The 15,526-nt window shown below is 26.5% G+C and overlaps 1 protein-coding gene and 1 long non-coding RNA gene across 2 annotated transcripts in view; both read left to right on the plus strand.

The window, feature by feature from the left end:
- Positions 1-1,651, plus strand: part of LOC111623275 — an 11,977-nt gene extending 10,326 nt beyond the window's left edge. The window contains exon 4 of the mRNA XM_023365796.1: positions 1,531-1,651. Within this exon, the coding sequence (XP_023221564.1) occupies positions 1,531-1,651 (121 nt within the window). The remainder of the gene's footprint in view (positions 1-1,530) is intronic.
- A 1,134-nt stretch (positions 1,652-2,785) lies between these two features.
- Positions 2,786-6,461, plus strand: LOC111623271. The gene is made up of 3 exons (XR_002756416.1): positions 2,786-2,892; positions 5,080-5,168; positions 6,330-6,461. It is a non-coding gene; the product is annotated as an uncharacterized LOC111623271 (long non-coding RNA).
- The last annotated feature ends 9,065 nt before the right edge of the window (positions 6,462-15,526 follow it).

Consider the following 15,526-nt stretch of genomic DNA (forward strand, 5'->3'; position numbering starts at 1 on the left):
CTTTAAATATTAAAAAATTCTATTATATATTTAAACTTATAATTTTAAGTAAATAGTCACTATTATTATTATTATTATTATGCATCAATATACCAATTTTAATTAAATTTTAATTAACTAAATAAAAACTTTTTGAAATATTTCTTAAATATTTTAATTAAAATATAATAAATTATAATTACATTTCATTAAATAAAAGATATAATTATTATTTAAATCTTTTATTACTAGAAAAATTATAATAAATGACTTAAATATATTGTATGAAGAATGATGAATGTATTGTTTAATACGATTCTTGATTTAAATAAATAAATAAATTGAATATTTGCTAGAATAATTTAGTCACAAATTATTTTCTTAATGCATTTAGATATATATAAAGCATTAGAGACACATTTGTGTCAAGTCTCTAATGCTTTATATTATCATTGATGATGATAAATTTTCATTTATTATTATTATTGTTCAAATTATTGACAATAAAAATTCATTATTGTTCCTATAGTTTAAGTTATTAAGCCATTCACATAACCCCCATCTGATTGATATATAGCCATAAGCACCACTCCTATTTATCGAACAAATATGGAGCATCTGTTCAGGACAGCCTCCCTGCTTTTGACTGATGTGATGCCTTCCTGTGTAAAATTTTGTGAATAGGCAAAGCTATCATAGATTTCTCCTATGTCTATTCCTGAACTTCAATAATTTAACTTAGAAATATTTTGTAAATGTATCTATAAAAAAAGAATTTATATAACAGAATTTTAATGTATTCAGGCACGTTATTTTGTAATTATTTCGTTTATTTAAAGGAAATTGTAATTATATTAACCTTTATTTTTTTTAAAGATTACATTTTATATAGAAACAAATGTTTAAATTTGGTTCGTCTGTATGACTATACGTTTTTTAATGTAAGAAACCTTAAGGTTTTTAAAATGTAAGGACACTTCTTAATAGTTTTTAAAACTATTACGGAGGGTCTTAATAGCAAAAATAGCTTGGAAAGATAGAAAAATATTAAGTTACTCCTATTTAAAATATTAAAAATTTAATTTTATTTTCTATTTTTTTTATATTTAAAATTATTTTATACTTATTTTTCAGCATTATGTTTACGTTGAATTGCTTATTTTTTAAAATCCAATTGACATAAAAAGTTACACATTACATTTAGGTTGTAACTATTAAAACATCTTGGGAATTTATAAAAAATTAAATTATTTATATACATGGCGGATCATATAAATTATTATTACGCATAATATAAACTTATGATAATAAATTATAACTATAATTCGTACTTGATGTTTCTAATCTTCCAATGTATAGATTATAAATGGGATTACTCATTTTAATCTTTAATACACTCCATTAGAAATTTATATAAACAATTTAAGACACGCGTAAACATATTTCGAGATTTATGAATAATTTATTATGAATTAATATAATGTATAAAATAAATAAAATATAAATATATTTTTTTGATAGATTATATTTCTATCAATTCGATTTTTTTAGATGCGAAACTCCATTGAAAAAAGATACGGATGATATGTTAGAAGGTGAAGAAAAGGGACCAGATATCATACCAACAAATACAGATAGTCGCTCTAACTATGCAGGTAAAAATGAATTTTAAAAAATCAATTATTTAATGAAAAATATATAATTATTCTGATAAGAAAGTCGTCGGTTTAAGCCCTCTTGTAAAATGAAAGATACTTAATAATGATTAAGTGTGACATTCAATCTAAACATATGATAGTCGAGTGATTAATACAATTATAATGTTTAGTGACATTTCACAAGATTATGTTGCGTGGATATGAACTGTAAGTAAATATAATCCAATCATTACACCGCTTTCATATTTACATGTAACTATAGGTGTAATATAAACATTAACTAAAACACTCAAAATGTATGAGAGCTCTTAAAATAACTCATTTTGCATATGATTATAAGTATTGATCATAAATTAAACTAAATCATACACGTCCTTTTAGTGTTCTGATTATTAATTTATAACTGTAACTAACTTTAAAAAAAAAGGGGGAGAGAAGAAACTGCTTTAAGAGATTAGTATAGAAAGAAGTAAGAAAAGGAATTAAGAGAATCACTTAACGGCTTGGGATGTTTTATTCCTGTGGGAAAAGGAAATCCATTGCCAATAGCCTGAATGACGTCAGGACTGACGTCATATTTTCTGTTTGTTACACAGAAAGGAATCGATCCAGTAGAGAAAAATATTTCTTAGACGGTCGAATCTTATTGTTCCAGCAAAATGACACTCGTAAGGTGAATGCTTCCATATATAATATTGATGGCGACTCTTGGAACTCATTTAAAATATTAGCACAATAGTTAAAGAGGATATAGATATTGACTTTTAGTACACATTGAATCAATTATTTGAAGACGTAAAGTGTCATCAATTATAATATAGAAAAATTTAAGAATTTCGAAAGGTTTACATGGATAATTTGAAAGTTTATTCGAAGATAAATGTGCTCTTTCTTAGAAAAACTTAACATTCATTTCGTTTAAGTTGGATTATTACTTGTAAATCATATTGATATTCATTAATGTAAATCGTATAAATTACTTTCTTATGTAGGTCATAACAAATTAGTTTTTTCATTTAATTCTATCGATTATTATTTTAATTTTTTTATTATTATTATTTAAATGCTTTATGAAATTTCTCTTCCTGATCTTAATCTTATTATATTAAAATANTTGATAGATTATATTTCTATCAATTCGATTTTTTTAGATGCGAAACTCCATTGAAAAAAGATACGGATGATATGTTAGAAGGTGAAGAAAAGGGACCAGATATCATACCAACAAATACAGATAGTCGCTCTAACTATGCAGGTAAAAATGAATTTTAAAAAATCAATTATTTAATGAAAAATATATAATTATTCTGATAAGAAAGTCGTCGGTTTAAGCCCTCTTGTAAAATGAAAGATACTTAATAATGATTAAGTGTGACATTCAATCTAAACATATGATAGTCGAGTGATTAATACAATTATAATGTTTAGTGACATTTCACAAGATTATGTTGCGTGGATATGAACTGTAAGTAAATATAATCCAATCATTACACCGCTTTCATATTTACATGTAACTATAGGTGTAATATAAACATTAACTAAAACACTCAAAATGTATGAGAGCTCTTAAAATAACTCATTTTGCATATGATTATAAGTATTGATCATAAATTAAACTAAATCATACACGTCCTTTTAGTGTTCTGATTATTAATTTATAACTGTAACTAACTTTAAAAAAAAAGGGGGAGAGAAGAAACTGCTTTAAGAGATTAGTATAGAAAGAAGTAAGAAAAGGAATTAAGAGAATCACTTAACGGCTTGGGATGTTTTATTCCTGTGGGAAAAGGAAATCCATTGCCAATAGCCTGAATGACGTCAGGACTGACGTCATATTTTCTGTTTGTTACACAGAAAGGAATCGATCCAGTAGAGAAAAATATTTCTTAGACGGTCGAATCTTATTGTTCCAGCAAAATGACACTCGTAAGGTGAATGCTTCCATATATAATATTGATGGCGACTCTTGGAACTCATTTAAAATATTAGCACAATAGTTAAAGAGGATATAGATATTGACTTTTAGTACACATTGAATCAATTATTTGAAGACGTAAAGTGTCATCAATTATAATATAGAAAAATTTAAGAATTTCGAAAGGTTTACATGGATAATTTGAAAGTTTATTCGAAGATAAATGTGCTCTTTCTTAGAAAAACTTAACATTCATTTCGTTTAAGTTGGATTATTACTTGTAAATCATATTGATATTCATTAATGTAAATCGTATAAATTACTTTCTTATGTAGGTCATAACAAATTAGTTTTTTCATTTAATTCTATCGATTATTATTTTAATTTTTTTATTATTATTATTTAAATGCTTTATGAAATTTCTCTTCCTGATCTTAATCTTATTATATTAAAATATTCATTATATTTATGAAACTTAATCTATTCGTTGATTTAATAAAAATGTATTATTTTAAACGTCATTAATTCGAAATTTGGAATTATTAACACTAAAAAAAATAATAATTTAAATAATTATTTGTAAAAATTATTCAAAATAATATTTGAATTTTAGAAAATAAAACACTTTTTAATATTTTTAATTTAAAAAAGTTGCACTTATTTATTTAAAAGAAAGAATAAAATAAAAAAAATTCAAAAAAGTGGAAGCAAATTTAAAATTCTTTCAAATTAAAAATTTTCAATTCTATTTTTATTTATATTAAAAAAATAAAAAAATAAAAAAATAAATTTTATAAAATTTAATTATTTTTTAAAATACTTNAAACGTTTCAGAAAATTGATCAAATTGAAAATAGTTCGTTTGATTTTCGGCAATTCTCTTCAGCGGTAGGTGTTATATAACAATTACTATGGTTATTGAAATATTGGATGTAAATGGGGTTTGCTTGCAAAACCTCCGCTGACGAAGTCGCGGGTAACAGCTAGTATATATATATTTAGATTTATGACAAGAAAATATCTATTATTCTTCGTTATGTTGTTATATATATATATATATAACTTCAGGATATATCATATACATTTTTCTTTATATTAAAAATGTTACTTCAATACTAATCTAAAATGCAAATAATTTTTTTTTTAATTTATCCTTCTTACAACTTACTTTACCATGGAAAAACGACTAAATTCATAATAGAAAACACGAAAAAAAAAATAATATAATTTACTAAAGATCATCTTACTACAGTGCTGTTTGTCGTAAAATATAAAGAATTCTTGTCTTTAATAAGAGGGGGGAAATCCTCTTAAGTCCTTATTTTCTTCATGTAAATATCTTATCAAGAGCAACCTTCTTGTAAGCAAGTTAATCCCGATGTTGCATTATACATCAAAGATAAATAAAGAGCATCGATTTTCATATCGGTGCACAGTTGTTAAGAAGTGATCCAAAACTTCAATGAAACGATTATTTTGGAATCATTTATTATGAAATCAAATCAAATTCGTTTTGTATCTCTCTAGGCAGCAGGACTATTAGCAGACATTGGAGCGATCCATCGACGGAGGGTAGCATTGAAGCAAGAAAAGTTAACCACTCTACCTTCGATAAGGTATGTGTCATTTGATAGTCCCTATAGAAATTCTTTGCCATTAAACTTATCCATTAGCAAAACAACAACTCTATGTTAAATTTCATATTCTAAAAACACCTTTTTACAAAGATATTTTTTATAAAACAAATATTAAAGTAAAATCTTACCGAACAGAATATGTTTGGAAGTACCTTATTCCGTTTGGTTGAGGTGTATTTAAATAAAATATACGTCAGTTAACTTGATTTATAAAGTAATTTATCTTATAAAATAATAAATTTAAAATAATATAGTATTTTCCTAAACTTTGGGAACTTATTCACGTTATAATAAACAGTTTTTGAATGAAATTCGGGGTAATTTAGAACTTCAAACAAAACCAAATTTCAACCGAAAAAATGGTTTCCTTTAACCAAAATTGACCAATTTACCAACAGAAAAACTTTTCTTATATATTTTTATTGTTAGAAAGTGGATAACTTTTAAAGTATATATATATATATTTATATATTTCCCTCTTTTAAAAAATCTAATGCAAAGCTATAAAGTGAATAAATGAATTCGGTAAAAGTAGTAAAAATATATTTTATAAAAGTCAGTAATTTTCGGTAGTAGTAAATCCTATTATCACTTCCAAAGAAAACTTTCATTAGAAGTAATATAAATCAAAATAAAGTGGACAGTTATGTATCAAATTTTTGGAATGAATGTATTTTTTATGATCTCGATACATTGCAAATGATAAAATATTTACAAAATATTCGCCGAATGACTAAGAGCATAGGTTATATAAATATTTTATTTTTTAACATGTATATCTTGAGTAATTTATTAGAACTTATACAGTAACTTATATTGAGAATATGGAATGCATCTCTACTATACTTTGTCTCAAATATCTAATTTTCATATGAATAGAATAAAAATTATATATATTAGTCTATCATGTAGTGAACTCAGGAATAGTAAATTCATTCACTATAATTTTAAATATATAAATAAACTTAATATGTAGAAACCTTTATTTATTACATAAACTTATAAATGTTCTCGTACAAGTAACATATTTCTAAGCATTATATTTTATTTTATATGTTTTCATGTTATGTTATGTTATGCTTTGTTATTTATTTTACATGTTTTTATATTTTATTTTCATGTTTTTATGTTATATATTAGGGGGTTGATCCTATTCAATGGTCTTGGCTAAAGAAAGGAAGAGTGAGAGGATGAGAAAGAGGAAATATAAATTCTTAACTTGTTACTAAAATAATTTATTAAAAAATTATCATTATGTTACCTATATATCACATTTTTATCATTNTACAACTTACTTTACCATGGAAAAACGACTAAATTCATAATAGAAAACACGAAAAAAAAATAATATAATTTACTAAAGATCATCTTACTACAGTGCTGTTTGTCGTAAAATATAAAGAATTCTTGTCTTTAATAAGAGGGGGGAAATCCTCTTAAGTCCTTATTTTCTTCATGTAAATATCTTATCAAGAGCAACCTTCTTGTAAGCAAGTTAATCCCGATGTTGCATTATACATCAAAGATAAATAAAGAGCATCGATTTTCATATCGGTGCACAGTTGTTAAGAAGTGATCCAAAACTTCAATGAAACGATTATTTTGGAATCATTTATTATGAAATCAAATCAAATTCGTTTTGTATCTCTCTAGGCAGCAGGACTATTAGCAGACATTGGAGCGATCCATCGACGGAGGGTAGCATTGAAGCAAGAAAAGTTAACCACTCTACCTTCGATAAGGTATGTGTCATTTGATAGTCCCTATAGAAATTCTTTGCCATTAAACTTATCCATTAGCAAAACAACAACTCTATGTTAAATTTCATATTCTAAAAACACCTTTTTACAAAGATATTTTTTATAAAACAAATATTAAAGTAAAATCTTACCGAACAGAATATGTTTGGAAGTACCTTATTCCGTTTGGTTGAGGTGTATTTAAATAAAATAAAAATAAATCTTCGACCCCAAACGAGCCACAGTAATTTATCGACTGTGTAGATAAATCGAATGACATCTCAAGGGTCACTAGCAACCAGGTTGGAAACCCCTGCTCTAAAATATAATTTTTAAAAGTAAAATATATCTATACAATGGCAAATTTTTCAAGAAAAATGTCATATCTGACTTGTACATATAGAAATATATACTTATACATATAGAAATCTAAATATATAAAATTGCTTGTCCTGACTGACTCATTCATTCATTCACTGATTCATCATCGCCCAGAGCAAACCGCTTAACCTAAAGAGGTGAAATTTGGTACACAGTTAGGGTACGTCATGGAAACGCACACTAAGAAAGGATTTTTCGAAATTCCAACGCGGGGGGGNTTTTAAAATTGATAATTAAATTTCAAACACAAGTTAACCAGAGACGTGGGTACTTATCCCAATGAAAATAATTAAATTTTGTTTGGGATAAAGACCCACGTCTCTGGTTAGCACATTATTGAAACACGTTTATCCTATCTGCTCGTGTTAACGAGTAACTATTGATTAGATGGAGATAAGGTATCACTTTCAACAATGGGGAATCCAAGATCGAATCCAGTTCAGATTCTAGTAATCTCGTGCTGTATCTTTGGTCATCATGCTTATCAGTACTTTATTATTGACGTTATCACTGAATATGACCGTGGGGATTAATAAAAATGGATACTACACGAGCCTTATATTGTGTAAAATTTCTTACAAATTAAAAAAAATGAGAGAATTACTAAAGAATTTCAACAAAAAAAGACTTACGTCGAAGTTCTGAGGAATTTATTTTAGATTTTGTAGATAGAAAGAGCTTTTAAATAAACGTTATTTCGGTACTTTTTAAAATATTTTAACGTAGATAAATTAATCTTAACGAGGAATCTGATGAACGAAATTTAAAATACAAGTAGAATGAACACTTCTTACCAGCAAATTTATTAATAACGAGTGGAGTGATGGAATAGAATAAAGCAAGACCCACCAGGAGAACCTTCTAAGTGAAACAAATTCGGAAAACTTTACGTTAACAGACCATTGGTAAGACGCAAACCCTCGACCAGTGTTTAGTGGTTTTATCCATTTGGACACAGTCAATAGTGGATTCAGAAATCTTTAGAGAGGTACAATTTAATGCGGTATAAACCCTTTAAATGATGAATTTAAGGGTATACAGAGCTCAGCTGCATTCCCTAAATTCACCCTGGCACTTTATTAATAACCAATACTTTTAATTTTTTTATACTTTGGCTCTTGCCGCCACTTCAATTTCCTATACCCATTATGGATTCGGCCATACCCACAATGGAGGTGGTGAGGATGGAGACCAACAATATTCAGGACACAGAAAAATTCTTGGTATTTTCGATTTTCCGAATTCGATCCGGGCTCTCCAGAACGGTAGAATGACGCTTTGCAGTATCTGCTGACCGGCTGTCAGTACGTCAGACTAGAATAGAATAAATGTATTGTTCTTGTTCTTGTGCTGTGGACGAGATTATGACTGCATACCTTATTCTCCAACTATTAGTACGCTGAATTTCGTTGCTGAGACTATTTGTGTACGGAATATTTTAGTAATCGTGGCTATTTTTACTTGGAAAAAGCGTCTGCATATATTATTGGATTGCAGTTTTCAAATTTCAGAACTATATATTTCCATTGTCGTCTGTCTGTTTGCGTGTCCTTCGTTAATCTCGAGAACGGAGTTAGATAGATGATCGGCATGACTCAATTGTTATCGGGAGAAGTATGATGTTCAGGAGTAAGACACTACTGAAATCCAGGTTAAATGTGGGATTCATATACTTTTCGTTTCAGATAGATTGATCTGTAAGATCGGATCAATCTTTATCACTTGATACAGATCGCTTTTGTTATGTGTGTTAGTTGGTAGAAAGTATGCAAGTAGGATCGAATCGTATTTATTCTGTGAGTAAAATTGTTCACAAAACGTCAAAATGGGAAAATGCATGCCATAAATTATTGCCGTACAATCTCGCAAAATTGTCTCTTAAACATATGTTTCCATCTCAGTTTGTCGGATATTTCAGTAATAATGTTTTTACTTGCCATTTATAAGTTTTAAATACTTTTCATTAGCGACAGTTATACACATTTCTTTGCTGTCAACTGTAAGCTTGGCTTTAAGCCATCTTTAATCATTTTTATCCGATCCAAACTATTTTACTCTCCGCTCGGATCAGAATTTTATCGCAATCCAGTTGATCCTAGTTGGCGTTTGTTTATGCGGATAGGGATTGATCAGATCGCTATAGTTCGTTTGTATACACGATTTCAACGATCAAAGTAAGTTTGGATCAGTTTGATTCCAAAAGTATATGCAGCCATGGAAAGCGTAATAGTCGGAGGACTCCGAAAATTAATAGATGATTAAAGATTGCAGCCCTGCATTGTGATGTCGTTACAATAAATAATTGTTCGTATTCTATGTTATTGTATTTTATTATCATGGCAAAGAGCCTAAGGAGGATCTAACTAAATTGAAAATGCTCTTTACGAATAAACATGCATGCTGGTATAAAAGTATTTTTCCTATGTACTTATTTAAAATTAATCTTATTGACAAAAACTTTTAAAAATTCAGCACAGTACAATACTTTTAGAACAAATTTCATAATGAATTTATCAATTTTATATATTAAAAATACAAATAAAGTAAATAAATTAGAGTTGTTATTTTCTTAAGAATAAAATTACTCATTGATGAAATTTTCAAATTTTTACTTATGTACGAATCAATGAAATTTCTGTATTTATTATTCTATATTGCAAAATTTCAGTTAAATTTATCTTCTATTTGTTTAATATCATTGATCGTTTGTTCATCTAATTTAAGTTCTTTTATTTTATTATTTGTTTCCTCCTTTTGCATTCCAATAGTATGATCAAACGAATATATCAAATTCCAAAAAGTCATTATTACTTTTACATGATCGAGTTTAACTGAGGGGAGGATAAAGAAATTACAAAAATAAAATACTTTGAACTCTAACAGTTGCTTCATTTTATCATAATTTTTTTTTTTTTTGTTTTTTTGGGGTGGTTTTCTATTAATTTATCTATGTTACAAATTCTGTATCAAATGACATTTTAGCCTTTTTTCCCTTCATATATCACAGCTCTAACTCCACCCTCTCTTATATATTTTTTTTGAAGATAAGTATCATATAATGATGTAAGTTTTGAGGATAAATGTTACAATCTAACGACTTAAGTCTGTAGAAGAGAGTACACAATAAAGAAGATATTTTTATCCAGAAGAACAATTTGATCTTATCAAAAAGAAAAAAATAATAATAAATTATTGTTTAAACTATCCAACTTTTTATGCAAGTAATTGTATGAATATATATATAATAGAATATCTTAAATTATTTTTTAGAATCACAAAAAATGAAATATGTATATTCAGTATACTGTATTTGTAATGTTAAAAATATTTTCTGTTAGCGCTAACTGCACTAAATATTATACTTTAGACATGCATACACACATGTATATATTCTATACTAGTAGCCCGGGACGCCCCCTAGTGGGCGTTCTTTACAAATTTCCATGAAGCACGGTTCCTTTGACTTTTTTGTTCCTATCAATATGCTGTACAGCTCTGTTAAAGTCCCAATGGTAAGATTTACCCACCGAATGAAGAGGTGGGTAAACCCCCCCAAACTGTAGCCCCTGTGCGAACAATAAAGTCAAAGGAATCATACCCCTACTCGCGATCCTTCGCGAGATATAAGCCCCTGAAATAATAAATTCCTATTACAAATATACTGAATTATTTATATTGTTATATTGACGAAATAATAATTTATGGGCCAAATGAATAATAATAATTCATATTGTTAATTTAAATAAGAATTAAAATTGTTAATTTGAATGTTTGAAATATGACACACGATAGGGGCGCCTCTAGTGTCCGTTATCAAACGGTTACGGGACAGACGGACACTGAATGGGTTATATATATAGATTATACATATTGTATCATAGTGCACATCCAAACTCACTCACACAATATTATTAAGATTATGTACTAATACATACCAACAAATCTATGCTTCAATACTCATAAAATACTTCACACTGATTGCAATTATATACTTTCTGCAATTTTAATGTTTGAGGACATTCTATACAGTTTCGTGTATAACATCCTCAAATAGAATTCCATTATATTCAGGGAAATTTCTCACAAACTGCATTCTCTTATCCATAATGAGCATATAAGAAATTTTAAATATTTCTACTTAGTATAAATTTATTATATTATAAACTTTTTTTGATTATTGTCTTGTATTTTGTTCTATAAATTGAAAGATATCCAGAAGTTTCCTTTTTTTTTTTTCCTCGTAGTAGAGTTATATTGAGTGTAATTTAATTTATGACAGTCGTTTTATTATTTGTATTTTGTTTACTTTATATATTATTTCGTTGACTTGTACAGGAAACAGAATCTTGAGTTGAATACTAAAGGAACAACTGAAAAAATTCGAGTAGAACAAATAACAAGTATAACTTTCGACATAATTTGGGTCATATGATTCAATAATATTATATACAGGATTTATATATTTCAGATATACCTAATGCATGATTCATAAAAGGCAATAAAAATATAAAGTTTAAAATTTTCAGTCTCCTATATTTGTAATTATAAGCTATCTTGGCCAGTATATAAATGTTAAAATATGTATATAATTAAATAAAAATGTTAAAAATGCAATATTATTTAAAATATGTATGAAAAAATATGTAGATGTAAGAATAATGCATAAACATACAAATTTGTTTGCCACAATGACAAGCTGTACACTTATATTCTGATATACAGTACTAGACGTGAATGTCAATAGTCTGATATACAGTACTTGACCTGAATGTCAATAGTCAAGTACAATACAATATATCCGGCCACAGATTTACTTCTAAATATGTTTGGGATATATATTCTAAGCATAGGCCCACTCTATGAATAAATCAGTGGCATATTATGGTATATTTAAGTAATTATGCATGCTCTTAATAACAAAATGGCCTATTTTTTTTAGGTTTATTATTTAAATGAAGAGAGAGAAATATTCTTTATTATGTCTAAAAAATATATTTATAAATTTAAATAATTATATACTGTATAATTAGTATTAACAATGCTTATAATTACTTAATTTTATTACTATATCGTGCAATATCCTAGGTCAAGTATGCAAGCGTAAGTAATTCCATGTGAGGAATTAGAGAAAATTATTTTGTACAAAAGCCAATTTTAAAATTATTTTGTTTATTGGAAGATAAACAAAATAATTATATGACAGGCATCGCGAGATGCCATAGTTAATAATACTATTTTTTGTATCAATAAAGCATTAAATACGAGGGAGTAAATTTATGGATTATGCTATTAGATGCCTAATATTAATATTTCCTCAAATGTAAGAATATAAAAATGTTCTATTGAAAATATTTCTTTGAAATTTTGGCATATTATTCTATGAAATTCTTAGATTTAACTTTTTCAGTCATTTTTAATGGATTTATCCTATCAAAAGTGCTTATTTAAAAGCGATATTTGTGATTTATTGAACCTTTTTTTGTGTTAATATGTAAAAGCATTTGTTAAACAGACGTCACTTATCAACCAAGATCTTGGTTGATAAGTAAGACCTTGGATGCTGAAACCAAGATCTTTCTGTTCAGCATTGATATACTCGTCAACAGAATACCTTTCAACACATCTGATATAAATGCCAAATATATTTATCAAAAACGTGTATCAATGCTTCAGATATCGCGTAGTACATGTTTTTTTTAAAATAATTTTATCTAATTTGCTTAACATAAAAATGTATACTCTTGCTATATTAACTGAGCTTTTAAGAACGTATAGGAGGTTGTATACGAGTAAAATTTCGTTATAAATTTCGTTATGAATTGAAATTTTAATAATATCACAAGAGCAGTGCTTGTTCTTTTATACTTTCTGTTAAAATTCTATTTTCTGGAAATGTTTTCCAGGTTTTTTTGTCAGAATTTACAAGCAGACCGTACAATGTTTTGTTTACATATCGTTAGCTATTATTGTGATAAGCTATATTTATGAAATTCTAAAATATTTTAGAAAAATCAATTCCAGATCTATATACAGAAAATTGGGTTTCTATACATTAAAAAAACATAGTGACACTACGCTTTATAATTAAATTTAACTAACTAAACCTGTAATTTATCTTAGGAAGGTTTGTCTAAGACTGTGTTTAATTTTAAAATATTAACTAATTTTAGGACAGAATAACTATTTATCTCTTTTATGCTGTGCAATACAAAATATTTGAAGCTATATATATATAAGAAACATTAACAATGAATGTTAAAGATAAACCTTCAGTACAGACAATAATGTGTAATTTAGTGACGATACATCGCATTTAACCTTTAAAATTCTCTTCCTTGACAATGTTGCCTGGCGATAAAGCATGCTGCTGATATTTTTTTCTTCTTGACAATGTTGCATGTCAAGAGAAAAAATATTAACAGTTTGTTTTATCGCCCCTAAAATAGATTTAGGGGAATTTAAAAAATTTATTCGTGTTTTAAATCTAAAAACACAATGGGTAGTGATCTTTTTTAAATATTTATAAATCAATACCAACTAAGAAAAGTTTTAATTTAGAATTATCGCTCTCTACGCTAAAATTTCAAACTTTTATATAAATAATTCGTAAATAAATATATACAAATTAGAAATACAATAAAACCTGCGTTAACAGGAATATTTTACCCATTTAGAGAGGTTTCCTTTTTATTCAGTTTCCGTTTTGGATAGGTTTTATTGTATCAGAATTTATTTTTTCTGAAACATTAAACATAAAATAATTTATTTATATTTTTTAATTTCATGAATTATTGAATGTATATTTAACAATATAAAATGTGTATTTAAAAATTTTATATTTATTAAATTATAAAGGAAAATAAAAAAATACTGTCAAAAATGCAACAGTAATTGCCAAACTTATCAAAGATAATTTACATCCTTTGATCCTCCTCTGATGAGGAGGATGAAAAATTCCTGTACATCAGTCTGCTTAAATATGTTAGAAAAATGTATTTTTAATGAATAATTAATGTTTCTTAAGAAATTTTTGTAGATAAATATCATAGTATAAATTAATTAAATTTTAAATTATATGATTTTAATAAATATTTAACTTATGTCATCTATTCCTGGATTTTTCTAATATAACTTTCATAACGATTCAAGAAACGTATGTATTATATATTGGTGATTTTCAACATCAATATGTATTATATATATATACGCTTTTTATCAAGATATGATTAAATGACCTCCAGATAAAGTCAAGAACTTTGTTAGAAGAAGCATACATACCTGTGCATTTCGATATCCCTAGAGTTAGGAATTTTTAGTAAAGTTTTTCTGATCTAGGTTTAAATATATATATATATTTAAATCCAGATGAGATACATAATTTTATATTTTACATGAGAATAAATTTTTTATTTGTTTTTTTAATAATTAATCCATTTATAAGCTCACGAACGAAGACATTCAGTGATGATGGATGGATTGTTCAGTATCATCCTTACTCTACTAAATTGACAATTTTCCACATGCCTCCTCGCAAATAACACATATTTTTAGGATATTAAATATATTTTGATATTTCAAGAGAATTTTTGATATAACAAAAAATTTCACGAAATTTCTACCATTGTAAACACTTTGTTCATTTTCCTTAATAACCAAATCGAAATGGTAAATTTTTAAAGGTTTTTAACCCGATAAAACGAGAATTTTACTAAGAAAAAAAAACAGAAAAAAATTAATTTAAATATTTTAAATTACATTTTATTTTGGCTGAAATAAAATATTAGAAGGTGCAATACACTTAATGGCCTATTTTTTTTAGGTTTATTATTTAAATGAAGAGAGAGAAATATTCTTTATTATGTCTAAAAAATATATTTATAAATTTAAATAATTATATACTGTATAATTAGTATTAACAATGCTTATAATTACTTAATTTTATTACTATATCGTGCAATATCCTAGGTCAAGTATGCAAGCGTAAGTAATTCCATGTGAGGAATTAGAGAAAATTATTTTGTACAAAAGCCAATTTTAAAATTATTTTGTTTATTGGAAGATAAACAAAATAATTATATGACAGGCATCGCGAGATGCCATAGTTAATAATACTATTTTTTGTATCAATAAAGCATTAAATACGAGGGAGTAAATTTATGGATTATGCTATTAGATGCCTAATATTAATATTTCCTCAAATGTAAGAATATAAAAATG

Source organism: Centruroides sculpturatus, unplaced genomic scaffold (genome assembly GCF_000671375.1).
Source record: "Centruroides sculpturatus isolate CEXI.00-Female unplaced genomic scaffold, Cexi_2.0 scaffold302, whole genome shotgun sequence".
NCBI lineage: Eukaryota > Metazoa > Arthropoda > Arachnida > Scorpiones > Buthidae > Centruroides > Centruroides sculpturatus.